The sequence below is a fragment of the Rhinichthys klamathensis genome, unplaced genomic scaffold (genome assembly GCF_029890125.1).
Source record: "Rhinichthys klamathensis goyatoka isolate OS25496 unplaced genomic scaffold, OSU_Roscu_1.1 h1tg000069l_1, whole genome shotgun sequence".
In the NCBI taxonomy this organism is placed as follows: domain Eukaryota; kingdom Metazoa; phylum Chordata; class Actinopteri; order Cypriniformes; family Leuciscidae; genus Rhinichthys; species Rhinichthys klamathensis.
The window spans coordinates 2124958-2148479 of record NW_026606612.1 but is presented as its reverse complement, the minus strand read 5'-3'; the positions used below and the strand labels follow the sequence as shown (position 1 = coordinate 2148479).

At 38.7% G+C, this 23522-nt stretch overlaps 1 protein-coding gene and 1 pseudogene across 1 annotated transcript; one reads left to right on the top strand and one right to left on the bottom strand.

Annotated features, from left to right (window-relative positions):
• The first annotated feature begins 2422 nt into the window (after nucleotides 1-2422).
• On the top strand, nucleotides 2423-2539 carry LOC130084970 (5S ribosomal RNA; annotated as a pseudogene).
• A 2245-nt stretch (nucleotides 2540-4784) lies between these two features.
• si:dkey-37g12.1 (atrial natriuretic peptide receptor 1) lies at nucleotides 4785-23156 on the bottom strand. The gene is made up of 28 exons (XM_056250510.1): nucleotides 23037-23156; nucleotides 22655-22849; nucleotides 22444-22565; nucleotides 22005-22094; nucleotides 21769-21914; nucleotides 20173-20294; nucleotides 19940-20086; nucleotides 19676-19830; nucleotides 19348-19483; nucleotides 18966-19057; nucleotides 18723-18852; nucleotides 17558-17636; nucleotides 17162-17261; nucleotides 16851-16940; nucleotides 16615-16692; nucleotides 16423-16527; nucleotides 16075-16146; nucleotides 15824-15986; nucleotides 14237-14389; nucleotides 13935-14109; nucleotides 12065-12208; nucleotides 8825-8948; nucleotides 8154-8222; nucleotides 7907-8081; nucleotides 6398-6496; nucleotides 6129-6220; nucleotides 5561-5726; nucleotides 4785-4848 (listed from the first exon to the last, which is right to left on the bottom strand). The coding sequence occupies exons 1-27, from the start codon at nucleotides 23041-23043 to the stop codon at nucleotides 5679-5681; spliced, it is 3108 nt and encodes a 1035-aa protein (XP_056106485.1). The 5' UTR covers nucleotides 23044-23156; the 3' UTR covers nucleotides 4785-4848; nucleotides 5561-5678.
• Between the last annotated feature and the right edge of the window lie 366 nt (nucleotides 23157-23522).

Below are 23522 nucleotides of genomic sequence, written 5' to 3'. Positions count from 1 at the left end.
CGCACTGGTTTTTCAGTCAAGCAACGGTTTTGGTGGCCACGTATGGCTCGCGACATTCACGATTTTGTTTTGGCTTGCTCAGTTTGTGCCATTGGTAAGTCTTCCAATCGACCTCCAGATGGGTTACTTCAGCCGCTGCCGGTGCCTTCGAGACCCTGGTCCCATATCGCTCTAGATTGCATTACCGCCCTCCCACCCTCTCAGGGTAACACAGTGATTTTAACTGTGGTGGACCGATTCTCGAAGGCAGCACATTTCATCCCCTTACCCAAATTACCTTCAGCTAAGGAGACAGCGGTAACTATCGTAGATCACGTCTTTCGGTTACATGGCCTCCCGATAGACGTGGTTTCCGACAGGCGTCCCCAATTTGTGTCCAAATTTTGGCGAGAATTTTGTAAATTACTGGGGGCGACTGTTAGTTTGTCCTCTGGGTTTCACCCCCAGAGCAATGGTCAAACTGAGAGAGCCAACCAAGATTTGGAAAGAACGTTGCGATGTATGGTTTCCAAGAACCCTTCCTCTTGGAGTCAGCAACTGTCAATGGTGGAGTACGCCCACAATACGTTACCAGTGTCATCTACGGGCCTATCTCCGTTTGAGTGTAGTGTAGGTTACCAGCCACCAATTTTTCCTAGTCTGGAATCCGAAGTCGCGGCCCCCTCCGCTCACGCCTTTATCCAGAGGTGTCAGCGCACTTGGACTAGAGCCCGTGAGACTCTACTCCAAGTGGGAGCTCGCACCAAGGCCAAGGCCGATCGCCACCGGCGGAGGCCTCCCGTATACGTCGTCGGTTCCAAAGTGTGGCTTTCTACCAAGAACATTCCTCTCCGATCCGTCTCGAATAAACTTGCTCCGAAATTTATTGGCCCGTTTGCTGTTACCAAGATTGTTAGTCCGGTGGCAGTCCGCCTCAAACTTCCTCTTGCGTACAAGAGAATTCATCCCGTGTTCCATGTATCCAAAGTCAAACCCGTGTTTTATGCTCGCATTAATCCGCCAGTCCCGGTTCCCCCACCGCCGCGACTCGTAGATGGGGAACCATCCTATTCGGTCAATCGCATCCTGGACTCTAGACGGAGGGGACGCGGATTCCAGTACTTGGTGGACTGGGAAGGTTACGGTCTGGAGGAGAGAAGTTGGGTTCCTGCTAGAGACATTCTGGATCACTCTCTTATCGATGATTACAATCGACAGGTAAGGGAGTCTGAGAACGCCAGGAGGCGTTCTTAGGAGGAGGGGTACTGTCACGGTAGACGTTTTCTCTGTTCCTTCTTGTCTCGTGTTTATGTTGTTGTATGAACGCACGTGTGTGAGGGGCGTGTCTGTATGGCATTACCTGATCCGCTCCAGCTGTTCATCATCACATCACCAGCTGCAGTTGATCATCGCCACACTATTTATACTCACTGCTGTTCTCTCATCCTTGTCAGATCGTTGTTTGGTGTGTCCTTGTCTGGTTATCCTGTTCCTGATCGTCTCGTGTTCCGTGGAGTGTTTATCGTGCTTGGAGTGTGTTCTTCGTTCACCTGGGATTCTTCGCACCGTTTGTCTTCACTCATCGGGTTGACCATCCAGTCCCTGCGTCACCGTGTATTCTGGCTACTGCCTTGGACTGAGTTTATTAAAAGTATCTTTCACTCGCATTTGCTTCCTGTGATCTATTGCACCATGACAGCGGGTAATTCACGTGCGCTATATTGTACAGCAGCAGCATGTCTTGCTCACAGCAGAGTGTCGTGTATGTATTGGCAGTAGCAAGTCCCGTACTTGCTCTGCCGCAGCAGCATAGCAGATCTATTCTGCCAAGACCAAACAACATTGTCATACCCATTACCATGCCAATCACTCTGAGAGTTGTGATGACAGAACTTTGTTCATATTAAAATCTCTGGGGGGTAAAAAAAATCACTCCAATGTCTAAAAACTGCACAAATAGTGGCATGTCAGTTGTGCATCAGTAAAACGTCAAAAATGTATTGTCAGAAAATCAACCCGATCTCGTGTACTATTTTAGGAGGTGACCATTTCATATTAGGCTAATTCATACAAAGTTATTTGCATGGAAACATACACTGTAAAAAAATTGCTGTAGTTATGCAGCTGTTTGCCAGTAACTTACTGTAGATTTAAATTGATGTATATATTTACTGGCAACAGTTTGTTCAAAGTTAAATGAACATTAAACATTAACAAGTCTTTATCTTTACAGAATAAAACTAAAATAACAATCTAATGCAAAGCATTAATCTTTATCAACCTTTTTCTGTTTTTTTTTCCTTCAGATTTTGGTTCCCAGAATGCTTTGCATGAGGCTGTTATTTTAGTTTTATTCTGTAAAGATAAAGACTTGTTAATGTTTAATGTTCATTTAACTTTGAACAAACTGTTGCCAGTAAATAACCTCAATTTATTCTCTCTATCCAGCAGCCATATCACCCTGTAGCCCAAGACTGGTTGCCCACTGAAGCTAAGCAGGGCTGAGCCTGGTCAGTACCTGGATGGGAGACCTTCTGAGAAAACCAGGTTGCTGCTGGAAGAGGTGTTAGTGAGGCCAGCAGGGGGTGCTCACCCTGTGGTCTGTGTGGGTCCTAACGCCCTAGTATAGTGACGGGGACACTATACTGTCAAAAGAGCACCGTCCTTCGGATGAGACGTTAAACCGAGGTCCTGACTCTCTGTGGTCACAAAAAATCCCAGGATGTCTTTCGAAAGAGTAGGGGTGTAACCCCGGCATCCTGGCCAAATTTGCCCAGTGGCCACCTGTCCATCATGGCCTCCTAATCATCCCCATATATACTGATTGGCTTCATCACTGTCTCCTCTCCACCAGTAAGCTGGTGTGTGGTGTGTGGTGGGTGTTCTGGCGCAATATGGCTGCCGTCGCATCATCCAAGTGGATGCTGCACATTGGTGGTGGTTGAGGAGATTCCCCCCTTCTATGTGAAGTGCTTTGAGTGCCTAGAAAAGCGCTATATAAATGTAATGAATTATTATTATTATTTTTATTAATTTAAAACTACAGTAAGTTACTGGCAAGCAGCTGCCAGTAATACTGTAATTTCTACAGATTTTTTTCTAGAGTGTATACAACTTCTACGAATATGAAAGTCCACCCCTAAACCTAACAGTCAATTGGACATAAGATTGAATGAAAACGTACAAATGATTGTACGAACTAATACAATTTAGCCATCAATTCACTAAAATGTATAACCAATTGCCATGCGAGTGTGTTAGAGAAAATAAGTTGGCAAATTTACAACATCTTGTCAAAGCCTGAAATATCATAAAAACCCTTGTTCCTGTTTTACTTTAATCAGTTTCAATCCCGAATTTATCTTTTCAACATAACATATCTTTAAATCTTAAAACGTTGAACAAAATTTCTAAATGCAGTTTAAAGATTTAAAGCCTTCTTCTCATGAGATGTTTGTGTTGGAATCAAAGATAATCTGCAGAAACAAATTCTGGCGAAGACAGATAAGTTTCCTTTTAACTCTAAAAGAGTCCTTTTTATTTCCCCCATAACAAGACTGTCTGTGACCCGTGTGATAAATGTTACCAGAGAGCAAGAAAGGAGTAATGCCGATGTGGACAGTCCCTTTTCAACAATGGTAATGTGTAGACCATTAAGATTGAATCTATAGAGTTTTTACAGGTTTGCTGTCAATATGGCACGACAGTTAAAGGCTTTCAGTGAAAGCTCCAGTGGCAATGCAACATAGAGATTACTGCTATATAAATATATATATAAATATATATATATATATATATATATATATATATATATATATATATATATATATATATATATATATATATATAAACTGCCATTCAAAATGTTGTGGTCAGTAAGATTTTTTTGGTAACACTTTATTTTACAGTGTCCTTGTTACATGTGTTACATGTACTTACTGTAGTAATAACAGTAAGTTGGTAAATTGTGTAATTAGTAAACAGTAAATTATGCATAATTGCATGCAGCTAACCCAAATTATTATATTATTTATTAATTATATCGAAAGAACATGTTGTTAATTAATATTACGCAGTAATTAGATAGTTACACTGTAACAAAAATAAAGTGTAAGAGATTTTTTTCTTTAATACTTTTTTATTTTTTATTATTAATAATTTTATTCAGCAAGGATGCATTAAATTGATCAAAAGTGACAGTAAAAACATTAATAATATTTTGAACTTTATTCATTAACCCTTAAAGGGAAACTTGGCAACTATTTCAACTTAATAAAACCGTTTAGAAATCATTTGAATGGTTCAATAACCTATTCTGGAGAGAATGGTGACTTTCCCCGCTCCCCCCAGCGTTCCCAGGCGGAAAACCAACCTTGCAACATCAGGACTAACGTCCCGGTAAGGTGGAAATAGGAAGTCTCGTGAGAATAAATGTGAATCGCACTTATTCAGTCATCAAAGATTCAATTATTGTTGTGCTGAAAAAATATAATTACACTGTTTCACTCCTCGCGAGTGTCGTTAAAAAATGTCTAACTTTAAAAAATGAATGATGTCCTGGGTCACTAAAGACCTGAGGTAGTATGCGTTTAAGGGTTAAAGAATCCTGGGGAAAAAAGGATCACTGTTTCCACAAAACACAACACAGTCTTTTCAATTTTGTGAAAAGTCTGGAGTAAATAGAATTAAAATAGAAAAAAGGCACACAAATATTTCACAATATGACTGTTTTATTGTATTTTTGATCAAATAAATCCAGCCTAAATGCAATAAAAAAGCATAATATATATATATATAATTTTTTAAAACATTAAACAATGTGTGCGGCCTCAAACTGTACCTAGAAATTTGCTAATTGAACTAATGGCGCTTTTCCACTGCTGGTACGGCTCGGTTCGGCTCGGTACGGTTCGACTCGGCGCGGAACGGTTCGGCTCGCTTCGCTTTTCCACTGCGTGGTACGACTCGACTCGGTTCGCTTTAGCTCGGTTGCTTTTCCACCGCAGTTAGTACCTCTTCAAAGTGGGTGGGACTGATCGTTATTTTGTCCCTACACTGTTTGTAGGTCCGGTGATAGCCGTGTGCGGCTAAGAGCTGAGCTACTTCTTGGAACACTTTTTCATTCCGTTTTGCCCCATCCAGCTCTCGCTGGATCCGCTCCTCGGCAACCAACGAGAGGAACGTCTGCACCTCGTCCACTGACCACGATTCAGCCATTTCTTTTTAAAGTTTAAAAAACAGATGCTACCGCGTTGGCTGTTGTCTACTGGTTATTTAAATCTAGCGGGTTTAGTGTCCAATGACGGTGGTAGTGACGATTCTGTCTGACCAATCAGTGATCTGCAGTGTTTTTACGTCACATTTTAGTACCGGTACGGTACGCTTGGAACCTCAACAGACCAGGTACCATTTAAAGCGAGCCGAAGCGAGCCGTACCGTACCGGACCATGCAGTGGAAAAGCACCACAAGTGAGCCGTACCGAACCGAACCGTACCGTACTATGCAGTGGAAAAGCGCCAAAGCGTGCCGTACCGAACCGAACCGTACCGTCCTATGCAGTGGAAAAGCGCCATAAAACACTGCAAACATGCAAAACAAAGTAACATTAGAGATATAGTGTAGTATGCTCTAATAAAAATAAACAGACTTTTTTTTCAGCATTTAAAGACAAAAACAAAAATTAAGTGGGACGTCTATTTTAGTGGTCCTCTCCCAAAAGCCAGAATGTCCTCACCCAGCCCTTTCCCTGAAATGGAAGAGAACAGGGAGGTGAAAGCAGTTCCGAAGCTTTGAAAACGTATTGTCAGGAATCAACTATTGAGATCTATTTATAGGTCCTTGCCAGCTGTGGCTCGTTACCGAAGAAATATTTCCACTCTTTCTGAAATTATATTGCTATGTATACATAACTTTTCAGATATCAATGTTTACATCCTTGATTGTAGTTATGATGTCATTTTATTACATTATGGCTTTGTAACAATGGATTTTTCACTGTTAGCGCAAGCAATGTTGAAGCACCAATCCTAAAATAAATACGGGTGAAAAGAACCAGTTGAGCGAATAGGATTGTTGTGACGTGGTAAGACAGGCGAGATGAAAGTGAGATGGTGTTTTCTGAGGTGAATGTCAAAAGTGACAGCAGTACCTTTATGTGAATGTCACCTCGCAGATCACAGCGGAAAGTCCTGAAAGTGTCGAGGAGAGATTTGGTGGAACTGCTCACATGGATCTTCAGTGCTGAGGGAAAAGTATAACGTTATGATACCTGTCTACACTATTGCGGGTGTTAAAACTGTGCTAAGGTCCAGGCAGTGGCAAGATAATGCAACGTCAATCACATACAGGTTTCATTTGAAATTCTTCTCTGACATTTTACTAATCTACTGTCAGCACATCCTTCATGAGTGATCTTACGTAATCCATATGTCTCCATCCTGGAGGCCGTGTTCACAGTGTCTCCAAATAAACAGTAGCGTGGCATTTTCAGACCCACAACCCCTGCGACACAAGGCCCTGTAACAAGCAATATGATTTTTTTTATGATTCTGCATTTTTCCTCGACCTCTAGTAGTTTTAACAAACACATTTCAAATAAAGTTTCTTCTATTTCTCTGTCACAGTAGTACGGTCTGTGTGCTTAAATCACCTCTTTAATGATGGTGTTATGTAATATAATGTACAATGATGTCATTTATTTAGAATTTTTCTTATATGTGTCATAAAACATGTTGGCATGTTGGAATCTCGGCATAAATGCCAGAGCGGCTGACAGCGTAAACACTCCTCTGATGCGTAAATTGACCAATCAGAATGAATATACAAATGTGTCATTGGTTTTCTATTGAAAACACATCTGAAAAAGGCAAGAGAGAGAAGAAATGAAATGTACTGTATAAACCTTTTGAATAAATAACAAGTCATAATCAAATATATCTATGAGAGGTAGTCTCTCAAACCTGTGGAAAACAATGCACAACATTTGTTTCCTATACTATACAGAGATTGTGAAATATTGTAAAATATTACAATTTAAAGTAACTTTTTCTATGATATATTTTAGATTGTAATTTATTCCTGTAATGGAAAAGCTGAATCATTACTCCAATCTTCAGTGTCGCATGATCCTTTGGAAATCATTTTAATATGATGATTTGCTGCTGATGAAGCATTTCTCATTATTATCACAGTTAAAAAATTATTTAACAGTTTAATTAATAGAAAGTTCAAAAGAATTGCATTTATCTACTGATTGATTGGTTGATTGGTTGATTGACTGATTGATTGATTGATTGATTGATTGGTTGATTGGCTGAATGATTGATTGACTGATTGACTGGTTGATTGATTGATTGATTGATTGATTGATTGATTGATTGATTGATTGATTGATTGTAACAATGTAAAAGTCTTTACTGCCACTTTTGATCAGTTTAATGCTTCTTAGTTGAATACAATTAATTTATTTCATAAAAAAAATCCTACTAGCCCCAAACTTTTGAATCACAGTACACATTTTTAGGGCAGAAAATCAGGTGGAAATATGAGAGGCTTACTGAACACTTGAAGTTGAGTGGCAACTTTTGAGTAGCTATTTTTTTTCTCATGTACCAAGCTGTGGTGGAGCATGAGGGAATTTTTAAAATGTGGCTCTTGCAGACAAAAGAAATTTTCCAAACTAGCTCTTGAACTACTGCTAAGGTTGAGCACCACTGATACTTGTTCATATTTTAGTTGAATAGCACAAAAAAGTGTTCATGAAGGTTTACTCTTTTGTTACATACAGTAACATAAATTACAACCCAGTACCAAAGTACACTCATATCCTGAGTGAATTTCTTTTTCCTGATTGATCAGGGTCATTGCAGGCGAGTGCATACAAGAATAGCCCATGCAGCCAAAGAGCTGTCACCATCCAGTTATTACCTGAATGGACTCCAATGCGGACCCTCAGCTGCTGCTCTGGTACGTGTGGACTCTGGAAGCTCCTCATGCCCTGCACTATAGCCAACGACATTCTGGCTATTTCTTTTGCATGTTCGACTCCATTTCTTATAGGCAGGCCCGACACTACCATGTAGGCATCGCCAATGGTTTCCACCTGGATACAGCAAAGGAAACATGAAGCAACCAATAACCTACAATGAAACGGTGAGGCATTCATATTACGTACCTTATAAACATTGTGGTTGTCAATGATATTGTCGAAGTATGTGTACAGATCATTCAGCACGTTCACGACCTACAGGAAAGGAAACAAGTGCGGCCGGTTTAAAGTCAGCTTATGGATACAAAGATCAAAGTTTCAGTAAGGTGACCATAGTTTTCCACTTTGGTTCAGCTGTGGGCTTTAGTATGGTCCACATATAGCCTCATGTGAATGTATTATTTCCACTTTAAGACTCAGCCGAGATAGCGAGCCAACAGCTATGCTAACAGAAGCCTGATATTCGTGACAGAGTGGAGTTTTCAGCACTTGAGCCATGTGATCTAGTAATGTCAGGAGCTCTCATAGGACACATGAGACCCATTCCAGAGCTTACTATGCGGGTATTTGATCTTACAACAGACGCCTACACACACACACACATGCACACACACACATTGTTAAACAATTTCAAAGTCTTAGACAACTCAAATCAGCACCTCATCAAGCCTGGCCAAATGGCTCTGGTTATATGTATTTTTCAAAATAGGATCGAAGTTAGTTCAAATGACGCCACATAGGATCTACATTTTTAAAAACCCTCTGTGAAATGTTTTCGAAATGCAGCCAAGCCTGCTCAGAAAGCACTGGGCAGAAACTCTCCGAGATGCTGTTTGAGTCTTGGTGTCTTTCATCACCTGCATTGGCGTGAGGGATGCTGACATGGCTGTGAAGCCTTCAATGTCACTGAAATAGATGGTGACGCAGTCGTAGGTCTCTGCTCTCACTGTCTTTCCCGCTAAGAGCTGAGCAGCTACAGATCTAAAAATATGAGGGAAAAAAGACAGGCACTTTTCAAAGGCAGGTTTCAAGTGGAGGCCTTGGTGATGTTGATCACTGGTCACGTATAGGCTTGTCGTTAGGTCAGGTGCAGGCAAGTTTTTAGTAACACTATTGAAGTGTTGGGGATATGTCAACACAAAAGCATGCATCTTTTTTCACTAAGCATCCAGTTTAACCAGGTGTTCAACCCAAAAATGACATTTTTGTCATTATTAACTCACCCTCATATCATTCCAAATGTTTCATTCATCTTCAAAACCCAAATGGTAAACAGAAACTCAATCTCAAACCTTACTGGATCTTACGCATCAAGAAAGTATGGTTGAGCTTTCGTTTACTATAACTGATGTACTCTATGTAGGAGCGTTGATCAATGTTTATATGTTTGGGTTTTTTTTTTTTGGGGTGGGGGGTTGTTTTATTTATAAAGCACTTTACAACTGTACCTGCAGACCAAAGTGCTGTACAATCGGCAGCATAAAACAAACAACACATAAAAACAACATGCAACTTACAAAAACAGATACTAGCCCAACATCTCAAAGGCTAAAGACAAGAGTGATATGTGAATAAAAGTCTAAATTAAATCTGTATATAAAAAAAAGAGATTGTGTATCTTCAGAAGACTTGGATTAAATATGAATTATTTGATGGATTGATTATATGAATCCATATTTCATATGGATTGCATTTACTGTATACGGTTTGGGTGAATGGACTGTCAATGGAGAGACCGAAATCTCTCAGATTTTATTAAAAATAATTTCAGTTGTGTTTTGAAAAAGAACAAAAGTCTTGTGAGTAATTGACAGATTTTTTTTTTTCAACTCTCCCCTTAAATGTACTGAAACAGCACAGCACCATAGTTAATTAATTGTGTCCTTTTTTTCTCAGAGCGAAAATGACTTCGCTGTATGTAAATGAGAAGTTAATAAAGATTTTGCCTTAATATGAGGTAGTATACATAATTTTATTAAAACAATATATTTGTGTACATTTTTATTGATAATTGCAGCAATAATTCATCAAATGAAAGACAAGTGCATTATAACCCAAGCACATATCCAGTTTCGCACATATATTGCAAATTGCATTCAGTACAAAATATTTTCAAAATATTCAGTGTTAAAGGGATAGTTCACCCAAAAATGAAAATTATGTCATCATTTACTCACCCTCAAGTTGTTCCAAACCTGTATGAATTTACTTTCTTCTGCTGAACACACACACAAATTATTTTTGAACAATGTTGGTTGCCAAATAGTTGATGGACCACATTGACTTCAATAGTATTTTTTTCCAACTGTTTGATTACCCATATTCTTCAAAATATCTTCTTTTGTGTTCAGCAGAAGAAAGAAATTCATACAGGTTTGGAACAACTTGAGGGTGAGTAAATGATGACACAATTAAAATTTTCCTTTAAGGAAAATTTCAGGAAAAAACTAGCGGCAATGAAAGCCGACTGTGGTGATGCCTCTTGTTACCTGTCAGGGAAAAATATCTGCGCTTGAACACACCGCAAAGACTAAAGCCAACTGCCAACTAGTGCATTCTTTCTGTGCCTGTATGGGAGGAAATAACTCTTGATACCAGCAGGTGGCAGTAGTCTGTATTCATTATTTAAAGGGTGTCCTATTATGCTTTTCCACTTTTTCTACTTTAGTTAGTGTGTAACGTTGCTTTTTGAGCATAACTCCAAAGGGAGATATTTTATTTAACAGAATCAACTTTTCAAGAACCTCAACGAACGGCTCGTTTGGACTACAGCGCACTTTTTCCGGATCTCATGAAGTCATAATGTTCCTCATTTAAATAATACCCACCCACGGAGTAGGCAAAAAAAGTTGGAGAGGCCTGGCTAATAAAAGTTTGTCCTAAGGCTGACGAACTTAGAGTGGTTAAAATGCATTTTTATCACTCTTCCTGAACAATATAACCTCAACATTTGTCTGTGCACTCCACATTTTACTTCCAGAAGAGAGTACAATGCAGGCTATAAGCTCAAATGCTTCTCCTGAAAGACGTAGCCGCTCCCATTTTGTTGGGACTATCTGTTGTTTATGGCTCACAACTTGTAAGTTATGGATCGCAACTTGTAAGCAAGTATGTCTTATTTTTTGTAGTTGTGTTTTCTATTTACAGTTCCAGTTATAAGTTTTATGTAGTTAGCTATGATATAAAGGAAGGGCAAAGCTTTGCCTCCACTAGCCTGCTAACTAACATTACAGTATTGATGTAGTGTTTACTTTAGATTTTGTAAGCTCTTGCTTTTGTAAGACTGTTCAATGCCCCTTAGAAAAATGATCCATGATTTTGTGATCGATTACATCATATCTATAAGAAAAATACAAAAAACATACCACTCTGAAAAGTCCTGTGAAATATGTGCTTGCAAAGTCAATGCTTGAAATCTGTTCAGCACAATCCTGTTGTTCGTTAACATTGTCAGGGTCTGAATTGGTTTGAAATTGACGCCATCGTTAATATTTTCATCTGAGTAGAGCGTGGTTATGAAGGGGCGGGACATTTCCTGAACACACATTAAGCGCTGCCAATCACAACACACTGGGCCAGCTAACCAATCACAGCACATTTTGTCTTTCGGAAGGAGGGGCTTCATCAAAAATGACACGTTCAACCAGACTGGGGAGAGAGGAGCTGTAATAATGTAAAATATGTGAAAAATATGGTTTTTGAACAATCAAGCATGAAACCATATTCTAATACATCCCAAAAACAAAATCAAGACTTAAAAGGGCATAATAGGACCCCTTTAAATAGGCAAACAAGAATTCTGTGTATGCCCTCTTGACTTTGTCATTTGCATGCTTCTCACTTCCATTTTTCATCTTGTGTACTGGTTGACTTTAACGACAGCCTGTCATTGGCCAATGGCCAACCATCGGCTTAGTGCTTCATGGCCTACATGCATATTTTCTTTTACGAATTAAGTAAAACATCAGTTGGCGCAATGATAACCCCATGATTTATATGCCTCCATACCAAACAACAGCATGAGATTGTAAATCAAGGAAGTGTAAAAAGGAAAAGGATTTATATCCATCTTTCTGGGTTATAATCTGGAGCATTACCGTGGCAGCATCTGTGTGAGTAGCCCCTCTGCCCGCTTCTTCTCTTCCTGAAGTTCAGCGGTACGCTCACTAACTATCTCCTCAAGATTGCATGCATACTGCTCCATACGGGACAGCAGGTTATCCAGAATGTTCTCAGACCCCCTGTGAACACACACAAACGATTAGCATTTAATATTATAGCTTTAGTACTATCACATTAAGCAGTAGCAATTCTTTATTGTGCCTTTAAGGGCCATGCTGTTGCAAAATAATTATTATCAACATACAGTACACATACTGTAACACAATTGCTCTTTTAATCTGTCTTTCTCTCTCTCTTTCTCTCACCCTTGCTCCTCTAAGGCCAGTATAAATGTTTAGAGTGATACGCTTTGACAGTGTTGTTCTCACGAGACGCTGTGCTTGCTGGGTTGTGTGTCTCTGGTCCCCAGAGTGCTCATATCTTGTTTGTTTGTCTACCTGATTAAGCACTGTCATTTGTAAATGTAATTAATGATCCTCTGTGTCCCTGCCCTGTTGTTCTTTATTACCTCAAAAGTGCTCATTAGTCACAACTACCCTCATTTATAAAGCTGAAACAACCACAGAGAGGAAGAATGTGCAACTGTTACAGGATCAAGACATAATTGTATTGGAAGGGAGAGATAGCTGTACACTTCTGATGTCTCAGCACTGCTTGTTTAAAGTGCCTTTAATCAGACTTACCTCAATGTTAACACTGACTTCACTTGAGAGTCTTAGAAGTGCAAGTGGGGAAAATTGTTTCAACAGAAACTCTAATGAAAGTGCAGTCCGCAGAGGAACTGTCAGATATAAAAGTCAGAGTGTCTGTGGTGGTTCTCTTTGTTTTGGTTTGTGGTATGCAAGTACTAACTGTAAATTGGCAATTAAACTGTTTTAGCCTAGTCCCAGACTAAAATGCATGTTTAACTGAAAGCAACTTGCACTGTCATATCTTAAAATATGTCAGTGCCATTGTTTTGTCTCAAGATGCACATCAGTAATGTTTTTCTTTTTTCTTAGGCACGTTTATAAAAGCTACTTAAATGTCCTTAACTAAAGCCTATACTGGCTTAATCTAAGCCCTGTCTGTGAAACCAGGCCATAGTGTACGGTATTTGGCTTAAAATTAAAATGCAGTTTAAAAAGCTTATTTTTTCGCTGATAAATAAATGAGCGATTTTTTAGCGATTTTGTTTTGTGCTTTTGTCTTTTCTTTTTTTTAAAGTAATTTTAGTACTTCAACTTAAACATTTGATTTCAGTTAGGCTACTTGCCATGGCGACATTCCTAATAAGTATTTTAAGCTTAAGTTTTCATCTAATATGTATATGTATTTTATTTCAGCTTTATTTCAATAAACGAATATTATTTTTTTAATAATTGTAAAAAAAAACGTTATTGTTTTCTCATTCATGACTAATCACTACACACTTTATTTTCTTTATTTTTTATTTCTTTAATAATAATAATATTAACAACAACACCAAGAAGAATGTAAAAAATAACTTAACCCTTTAGTTTAGTTGTGGTCCAATTCTCACTATTAAAGTTGCTTATTAGCATGCATATTATTAGGATATTGGCTGTTTATTAGTACTTAAAAAGCACTTATTAATGCCTTTTTCTGCATGACCATAATCCTACTCCATACCTAACAACTAACTTATTAATAAGCAGTAATTAGGAGTGTATTGAGGCAAAAGTAGTAGTTAATCGTGAGAGTTGGACCCTAATCTAAAGTGTGACCAAATAAACTGTGTGTGACTGTAAATTAACTATTTCGGACTACAAAAGAAATCTAGACAATGAAAAGAAGAGATGATGAACAACACATTATTGCTCTATGTCTTGCTTCATAACTGACCCATTAGGACACATTTTTTTGATGGCAGTCCTGAGAAATGAGAAGTCTGGTCTCTCGGCAGGTTTCTCTCTCCAGCAGCTGACCAGGAGACCCTCCAGTTCCTCTACACACTCCGCTTGTTCTATATGCGGCCTCAGTGGGCTACAGCCCCCCGTCCTGACCCTTTCCACAATCTCTGAAAACAGACAGGGAGAGAGTCCTTCACGGGTGCCCATCTGCAGTGGTTTACTTTGTGTTACGAAGAGTGGCTTTAATGACAGAAAAGGGGTTTTGGAGAGAGGCTGTGGAGAGTATTGTCGTACCTTTAGCACTGAAGTGACTGTTGGGGATGTAGAAAGGCCCTCTGCGATATACCACCTCTTGAGCGATAATGGCAAAACTGTAGACATCCCCTTTTTGAGTGCCATTAGCAGCCATGGACTGCCTCAGCAGCTCTGGTGCCCTCCATAGCAGAGCTTAAAATGCAAACGCAATTTTATTTACAGAACTGACTAAATGTAACTAAATGTGAATTCCAATGACAAGTGAGCTTCCCTATGCCCGACTCACTCCGAAGGGCAGAACCTTTGAAGTGGGGAATTTGGAGGGAGCCCCTGCTTGTGTCACAATGTATCCGTTTGGAACACACTTGGTGAAGTGAACAACATGTAATCATTATCTGTTCAACAACTTGAAGTATTCTGTTTATGAGTTAACTCGGACACTCCCGCCATCCAGCTATAAAATGAGTTGCGAGGATTCATCACCCTAGGTCACATGACCATGATCGATAAAATTACTTCCTTAATGTGACCATCGAATATGACCTTCGCTAACGGACTTGTGGAAGGGCCCTTCGTGAAGGGATAGAAGGAATGTATTGACGTCACTTTCCCGCCGGAACACGCCCCCCTCAGCCGGACTGAGTGGCAAAATAGCCTGACTGGATTTAATAGGGGAAACTGCGAAAACGCAAGTAAAACAAACGATTATCATTTTAAACTAAAGATTGAAGTAAATAGTGTTCCTTACAACTTACCAAAGATCCAGTGATCCATGGAAATTGACATGCAGCCAGGAATTGTGTTTCCTGACATTTATGTGCCTGATTTCGACGCCGGGGAAATACATACAGCACATTTGCCTGTGAACGCTTTATATAAATACAATATAGGTAGGTCTAAAACCATGTGATCGCTCATATTAATGTTATATCATCATATCGTCCAGCCTTAAAACTTGTACAGTTTTTGTCAGTGTTTATTTAAACACGTCCAATTATGAATATACGATGGTTAAATATTTAAATGATGAGTTGTCAATACAATATATAACAATACAATATATAGGGTACGATTTTACCCCTAAATTCAGCATATTGACACTAAATGATAACTCCAAATCCACCTTTCGCTGCCTGGAGTCCAGTTGTTTCTATGAATTGCAACTATCCATTTGCTTCTCTGTTCTGTAGCTTTCGGCAGTCTGTACAAATATACCTCTGATTTCTTGTCAAATGTAGTTGTACAGTGAATCGCATAGCTCTTTCCCGTTTGAGATGTTTTGTGTGTTTTTCACGGCATTCACGCTGAAAACAATTGCTTCCAAAAGTCTTTTTTGCCACTTAGTGGGCGTAACCGCAGTCCCACCGGCTGACGGTGATACCCCCATACCCTCTATCCAGATGTTCACTTTCGCTTGGATCGCCCCTACAATAGGCGTCCCCTTCCCGAAATGTCATTTGGAATCCGCCCTAAAACTATAAAATTCTGTTTGCATATATGTGTGCAAAACAATTATGTGTTTAATGCATTGAACTCTAAACCAATTATTACTTTTTCATGATCTCTTTCTCCAAAAAAAAACTTGGTGGAAATGCATTTTTCGGAAGTTCCAGAATTCCAGCTTACCGGTCCAGGGGTCAGATCCAGGGCTCTGCTCTGAGTCTGAGCGCCTCAGAGCGTTAAGTCCAAAATCAGTGACCTTCAGGACAAAGCGACTGTCCACCACACAGCTCGATGATGAGAGGTGACCGTGACAGTGCAGGGGACTACAGTGCAAATAGTCCATGCCCTACAAGAGAGTCCAAATTTATCCATCACTGTTTTATATTCTACTGTCAGCAAAATCATTTTAAACTATAAGACAAAGACACGGTGACCTTTACAATGTCCAGCATGAGGGAATACTTAAAAGTCCAGTCCAGCTTGATCGACTCATTCTTCAAAATGTCCTGCAAAGTTTGTGGACAAAAAACTTTCGTTGCAATGGCCATTCGTAAAATAATTAGAAACCATCCTCACATTGGCATTCTGACATTAATTTTGAAGTTGCCATATATGTTGCAAGGTTGTAGGACTACAACCATTATCCTGTTAGATACACTTCTTTTATTCATAAATCCAAAACTGCCATTATTAAAAACCCATAGGGAAATCCTGAGTCAATGCATGGTTTGAAAATGCCATTTCCCAACCTAAACAGAAAAGAAACAATTATCTTATAGCACCTGCAGACTCCCTTTAGGGCAGTACTCCGTAAGGACGAAGGGTTGATCGGTTTCCAGGGACGCTCCAATAAATTTACAAAGGTTATAGTGGGTCAGATCTCTGCACTGAAACACATACACCCATAGAGGTGTCATTGTTTTGTTGTGACAGGCTAAGAATCAATATTTGTCAATGCTTTAAACAGATTTCACCAGTTTGAGCTCCGCCAACAGCTCGCTGTTCAGATGAGTGCTTCTTAAATTCAGAAAGCAAACAGAACAAATTGTTCCCTGAAGAAGAAAGAAAAAAAAAGAATAATTAAATTAACTATGAATAGATTTATAGGGCAACTAAATCACAACCAATGTTTTGTAGCATAATTTGTCTTGTACTTGTCACAATACAGTGACGTAAATGTTTAATCGCTAAGAGATCCCAAATACTTTACTTTGTAGGCTGCGGTTTGCGCGGATGTCTTGTCTTGCATGCTGCTTATGATAGATTCCAAAGAAGCCTGAATGGGTTTGGAACTGTGGGACTGAGCCAAAAAAGGGGAGAGCCTATTATTAAAGTAATGGATTTATTCATTCATTCATTCATTCATTATTCCTGCCTTACAATTACTATTAGTACTTATAACAAGCATGTACTGTATGTATACTCATATATGAGTTCACACACTTGTATGAGAACATATAGTAAACTGTGGGCCGGAAGAGATACTTAATCCACATATGACGCATTCAATTATTTGAAAACCTTTGCTGGCACGGTTGATGAGTGATGCTTCATCATTATGACATCATCAGCATTGACTTTCCACAACATCTTGGAGGCTTCCTCCTGGAGTTTGTACTTCCTGGTAATAAAAATATAGGCCTGCATTTTTGGACATCAGTTAAAATGTTTTAGCTGAATTTAGTCTGGAATTCATGAACTTTCAAATCCACAGAAAGTTTCAACATAATTGTATAACATGCAAATCTTACATCCAAAATAAATAAAAATGGTGTAACTGGCAAAAAAGCATCACTTGGAACGGAAAATCAAGTATACACACATCTCATTTATTCAAATTATCTCATTTCGATTATTAAAAGTTCAGCAGTTCTGAAGGCGCAATCTGCAGTGAAAAATATACACTTTGACTATTACCTGTATTGAACACAGATTGCAAGCGTTCCAGCAGCCACCAAGCCAGCAATAATCCCCAAAGCAATCAAAAATTTTCTCTCTGAAAATAAAACACATACATTTGTAATCTGCAGGTCTGCTGTGTGATTAAAGCGCACTTGGTGTCAACATCCAACTACGTCCATTTATAGAAGTCTGATACAGCAAGACTTGAAGCCGCCAAGGGTAATTCTGTAGGAATGCAATATGAAACAGTCACCTTTTCAGAATTCTGATAAAAGGATTATATCTGGTTGCATAAGACTGTCCTCGCTTTATTGCTTCGACCTGTTAGCTTGGGGGAGATTCAGTCAGTGAATAGCTGAGAAATCTATATTGCCATTCAGTTGGACATTTGGGTCTTGCAGGCAATGGTACATTATTCAAGATTTGTTCCTTCTTTTTTAATCAAAGAGAGTGGATGGGGCAGTGCCAGAAACTGAAAATGAAGGGGTGGGAAAACAACGGCTGGGTGGTGGGGTGTGAATCCACTGATGTGAGGAGCAAAGGTGGGCTTTTGGTGCCCCCTACTGGAAACAAAGTTACTATACTATGGCCTCGGACTGGCCCCTTGAAGAAGTTGATAAGCAATAACCGCATGATCACGCTTCCAAGCTTCATATCATGTTGCTTTGAGTTATTACCACAAGACAATTTACAAATTAGTCAAGAGAGGGTCAATAGTGAAATACATTCAACAACCTTGAAGCTATGAAAGTCCCAAAACCAACCTAGGAAAATGTGTCTCCACCTTTTTACAAAACTCCAAAAAACTTAGCTATACATACTATTAACTGCTGTTTCCAGCAGATCATTGATTAATAAAGACTTATTTTCATGTGGTTCCTTGAACGATACTATGACCTCAAAACACGTTTACCATAGTGCTTGATTTGTAGACGAATACATTTTGACGTCCTGTGAAACACAGGTCACGATAAAAGAGCTCAAAGACTTGTAGAAGCAAGCTAAAATGGCATGGTTGCTTCAGCAAATGCATTATGTTACGTTTTCTTTCTTTAACACTATTGTTAAGGTTTAGGGTTTGATTTGATATATGTGGTAGTAAGGGCTCTCAATAATGATTCTGACACACAGACACGTTTTTTTTTTTTTTTTTTTGCAATGAGCCTGGGTTTCTTAATACCTAGATTGATGCAGAGTTCCCCTTGAAAGCCACAATCTGGAGAGTCTTTGGGAGGAGTTGTCCGTCCTCCAGGCCAGCTGATGTGAACCCCTTTTACTGCCTTATATGTCCCAAAATAGTTTGCAATGACCTGTGTGGAGAACCCAATGACTCATTTGACAAATGTAATTCAGAATAGCAGAGCATGGCTTCCATTGGTTTCGCTTACGGTTGATATAAGTAGTGAGCATGGCAGTATCTCACCTGACTCTGGTTACTACTATCTTGAATTTGCTTCATCATGTAGTTTAACTCACGATCTCCATTTGCATCAATGGTTACATCGCCTTGGATGCCTGTGTAATAAGTCACAAAGCATGTACCTTATGAAATCCTGTCAACTTGGTGGCAAACAATTTTATTTACAATAGGAAATGACATGAATTGTTGGTGTAGGAAAGAGAATGCTCAATACCCTGTCAACAAAACCAAACTAGAAATAGGCTATGTACTTTATAACTCATATTGTTTTCAGCATTGCTCACACATGCAAGCTTAAGGTTTGGGAAAGATTTCATTATTACAAATTTGCAGTGTTCACTATACCCAATTGGGAATCAATAGATATAGTTTAAGTTCTACAAACCTGTTATGGTCCTGTTCCACATTTGTCTAGTGATGGCCAAGCCATCATATGGGTTTCCATTTTCTGCCAAAGTTTCGTTTAACGCCTGGGCATACAGCCAGACAGTATCATGGGCTATGGCTGCTAGCACTGACACCTGTTAAATTAAAACAATTAAACTCATAATAAAATAACCTTTAAGTTTTATATTTAAAAACATGCACATCTAAGATGGACATCTGGTTTCACATAAGCCACTGAATTAGGCTTCCCCATCTGCATCAAAACACTGATAGCATCATTGACATCAGACTCTACCTTTGTTTATGTCTATAATGTAAAATCCAACCTTTTCAGTAGGAGCATATATATAGCCAAAGTCTGTTTTGGATCTTCTGGTGACATTCTCTGAGAAGGCCTGATACCGTTTATCACTGGGTTTATACACTGACAGGAAAAACAGAGCCTGATAAGCTTGCCTGGCCACTGAGTCATATTCATCACCTGAGAAAGAAGAAAACCATGCACTATGAATAGAAAATGGCGTCATATTCAGTAATGCCTCAATTTGTGAGGTTAGAGAAGTCATTGCTTTTGTGGTTACACAACACACCTTGTTTCCAGTCAAAACTGCCAAACAAGACCTTTTGCTTGTACGGCTCGAAACAAAAGAAGATAAAATCTCCGTCAGTCAGGCCTTTCTTGTGAGCTTCAATAAGCAAGCTGCGGACAACCTTGCCATGTGCTGATATCACAATAACTGAAAACACAAACAATGGTTTCATTGTTTAGTTCCTCACAGGTCTTGTGATAACAAACTTTTCGTGAGAACAGAATTGTTCTTACTGCGAGAGACTTGAGCCATCTCAGTTAAGATCCAGGACCAGGTGGATAAAGACCCTTGGGAGAGAGAGCCATGGATCTCTTGATACCTGGCCACTGTGATGTTATTGTGCTCTGCTTGATACCTTTGAAGAAATTAGGTTTAATAATGAAATTGAAAATTAAAGTGGTAACCATTTTTCTTAAACAAACTAATTGACCTCACAATATAAATATGTATCAAAACGTTTAAAGGTCTTAACCATTTTAATCGCAAATCACTGGTCAGGAAATTAGAAAGAATTGCACAAATACTGTACTAGACATAGTCACTTAGCACAGAATAGCCTTTCCCAACTTGCAGACAGCTTTTTAGAAGAGTCAGTGTTGTTCCACTCAATGTTAATGGCTTCAAACAGTTCATGCGTAGTTGAAAATGTCTTCCAGTGCGTCTGAGTTCAATTTGAGACCAAATATTCACTAAAGGGTTTAAATCTGGACTCTGGCCAAAGCTGGTGGATTTGTTCTCAAGCCACTTCTTAGTTGTCTTTGGAATTTGGGCAGGAGCATTGTTTTGTTGAAAAGTAACATCTGATAATTCCTTAGATCACTTTCCATTAGTGGGAAGCTGTACTCCAAAGCATTAAATGACTTTTCACAAGTAGTTCACAAATACCAGCAGCTAAAAATGTTTCACACACAATGACACATCCTCTGTGTTTCATTGTGGTAGAGATGCACTTATTATCATGTAAATTGTGTTTTATTGTTCATCGCTGCACACACAACTTCCCATATTCTGCCAAAGAGACAGCAATGGCTCTTTAAGTAGTGCATTTGCTTACATTTTGCTAATTTCCTGACCAATAGTTTGTGGTTAAGACAAATAAAAGCTTAGTCACAGTGTTTAGCCATTTTGGGGCCTTTTTTCTTTTCTTTTTTTTTTTCTTGCCTTGGAGTGTGTAGCCTATGGGAAGAAACATTTGAAATTTTACAGATTTAAATTAAATTCACACTGGAAAAAAACATGTAGGCCTATATTTCATAAACTAAAATAATGTTAATATACCAAATAACTAAAATCTGTTCATAACCTTTATGACAGACACCTTAAAAACACAGGTGGAAAAGTGAAAGCTTTTGTCATGAATCAAAATTCATCATAAGCAGTTTTTTCACAAGCTAAGGTAAATTCTAATATGTTGAAGGTGCACAGTGTCATACACACTAATACAAAACACCATAATGGTAACACACATAAAGAATGCAATAAACATTCATTTAACAACATAAGAAGCCTTAGAAGAAACTATTTCAATGAAAAATCATTAAATATTAGCTGTCACAGAAAATTCTGTCAATTTATGATTTTTCACTGTAAATTGTAAGATGATGTTCTTTTTCAGTATTTCACTTTAAAACTACTTGACAGATTTACACTGTATAGAGTAAGGCAACCAATTAACAGGATTTGACCATATTTTTTACAGTTAAAATTATGATACTTTTTTTTACATTGTACATACAGGGTATAATAAATGTAAATATACATACAGTGTAAAATAAATGTAAATCTACATCAATTTTTCCATCTCTGAGTGTTATGCCTATATTACATACTTGATCCCCTCAGCAGGAATAGTCCAGGAAGGTTTGCTGTCATGGATGATGCCTATGCGCTGCCAGCCAAAATGTTTACAGATTCCCACAAAGAAAGCCCCTAGTTTAGTGAAAGGTCCAAACACTCTTGTTAAAGTCGGATAGGCCTGAATTCAAAAGGGACCAAAAGCAACATTAAAAACCAAAAGGCAAAGTGCATTTTCAGATACAAGCATGTTAATGGAAACATAACCGACCTTCTTATCTAGAAACTGTTGCTCTGCACATACGGGACTGATGACAGCAATGTTCCAATAAGCTGCTAGTTTAGCAGTCACTGCACAGACCTTGAATAAAAATTAGCACCAAATGATAATACTCCATTTCCTGCACAACGAACAATAGATAATCCTATCTTCTAATGATGATATAATGTGACAAATAAGATTATAACGAGTTTTGTAATTACTTTTTGATAGCCCTTCATGCATTAAAAGTCCATTTTAAGCTTTAATTGGAACTGTGTGCTTGTAGAAGACCTTAATACCTTAATTTGAGAGTCTATTGTCTGAGTAATGATATAATAAGTGAGTGATTGTTATTTCTGACATGTTCTGTTTGAACTAGCTGTATTTTAATTTTGTATTAATTTTGACCTTCAACTGTCCTGGAAATGATGCTAATGCAACCACGTACATTTGAGCAAGACGGTCCGATGAAAGCGCTGTATTTGTGTCTATGGTAAAGCGCCACGATTTTCCCTGGGCCACGTAGATCATTGCATTCATCGTCCACATAATGGTAATCCAGATAATGCCCTGACACAAATCATTCAACATCACATTAAAGACGATAGATACATATTGCTCATCTTCCTTTTTATACTTGGTACAAATAGCTCACTGACCTTGCAGTAGGTCCGGACTGTTATTTACAGAACTGATAGCGACAAGAGCTCCAGCCCCAACCCGACCAACGCTGAAAGGAATGGAAGTGTTGGGCATGGAGATCAGCAAGGTGAATCTGGCGCCCAGACTGAGAGGAACCAGAGCCATCAAAAAGAGCAGTAAGCCAGGAACTCTCTCCAAGTGCTTCATTAACTCTAGATGACAGTACGCACAGAGATATATTTGTACATACAAATATTTCATATGTAAGCAAACTATGTATAGTATTTGAAAACATCTTATCTCATTTTAGCATTGTCAGTGGTAAAATCCAATGTGCTACGATTACGAACACTAAATGAGCTTGTTAAAATGAATAATACCTGAAATGACTGCACTTACCACTCATGCCAAAAAGAATAATTCCAGCTTCAATACAGAGGGTGATCAAAATTAGTCCAACGAATTTTTAAAAAGGGACCTTGCATCAGAAACTACCTGTATCGAGGATGGGAAAATATCCAGTGGCCATATGGTTTAGCTCTGAAACCAGCCATCCACAACAGTGATCTCCCCAGAGTGACTGTAAATCAAGGGTCTCACGTTAATACTGCTCTGTATCTCAAGCTGTGGTGCTCCTCTGACGTTTGTTTATAGCTTAAAAAAAAGCATATGAGTAAACACTGGTCTACAGATGTCTATGGGAATTCTCATCTCTATGAGGTCTGAAAAAAAAAAATGTCTTTGTCTCTCTTTGAGTGATAGAGTAGCTTTTTGTTTACATACATAATGGCTCTTTTTTAAAATGTGAATGTAAGCTTATGGCTCTCCTCATATTTATTAATAGCAAGAAAGTAAGGAGCTAATGAAAATATACTGGTATGATTG

Bases quoted from the DNA above. Each gene is read 5' to 3' on its own strand.
- si:dkey-37g12.1 (XM_056250510.1), bottom strand. The intron at 18,853-18,965 runs GTGAGATACTGC...TTCTCCACACAG, and splicing joins ATAGTAGTAACCAGAGTCAG to GTCATTGCAAACTATTTTGG. The intron at 14,110-14,236 runs GTACGACAATAC...GTCTGTTTTCAG, and splicing joins CAGTCACTTCAGTGCTAAAG to AGATTGTGGAAAGGGTCAGG.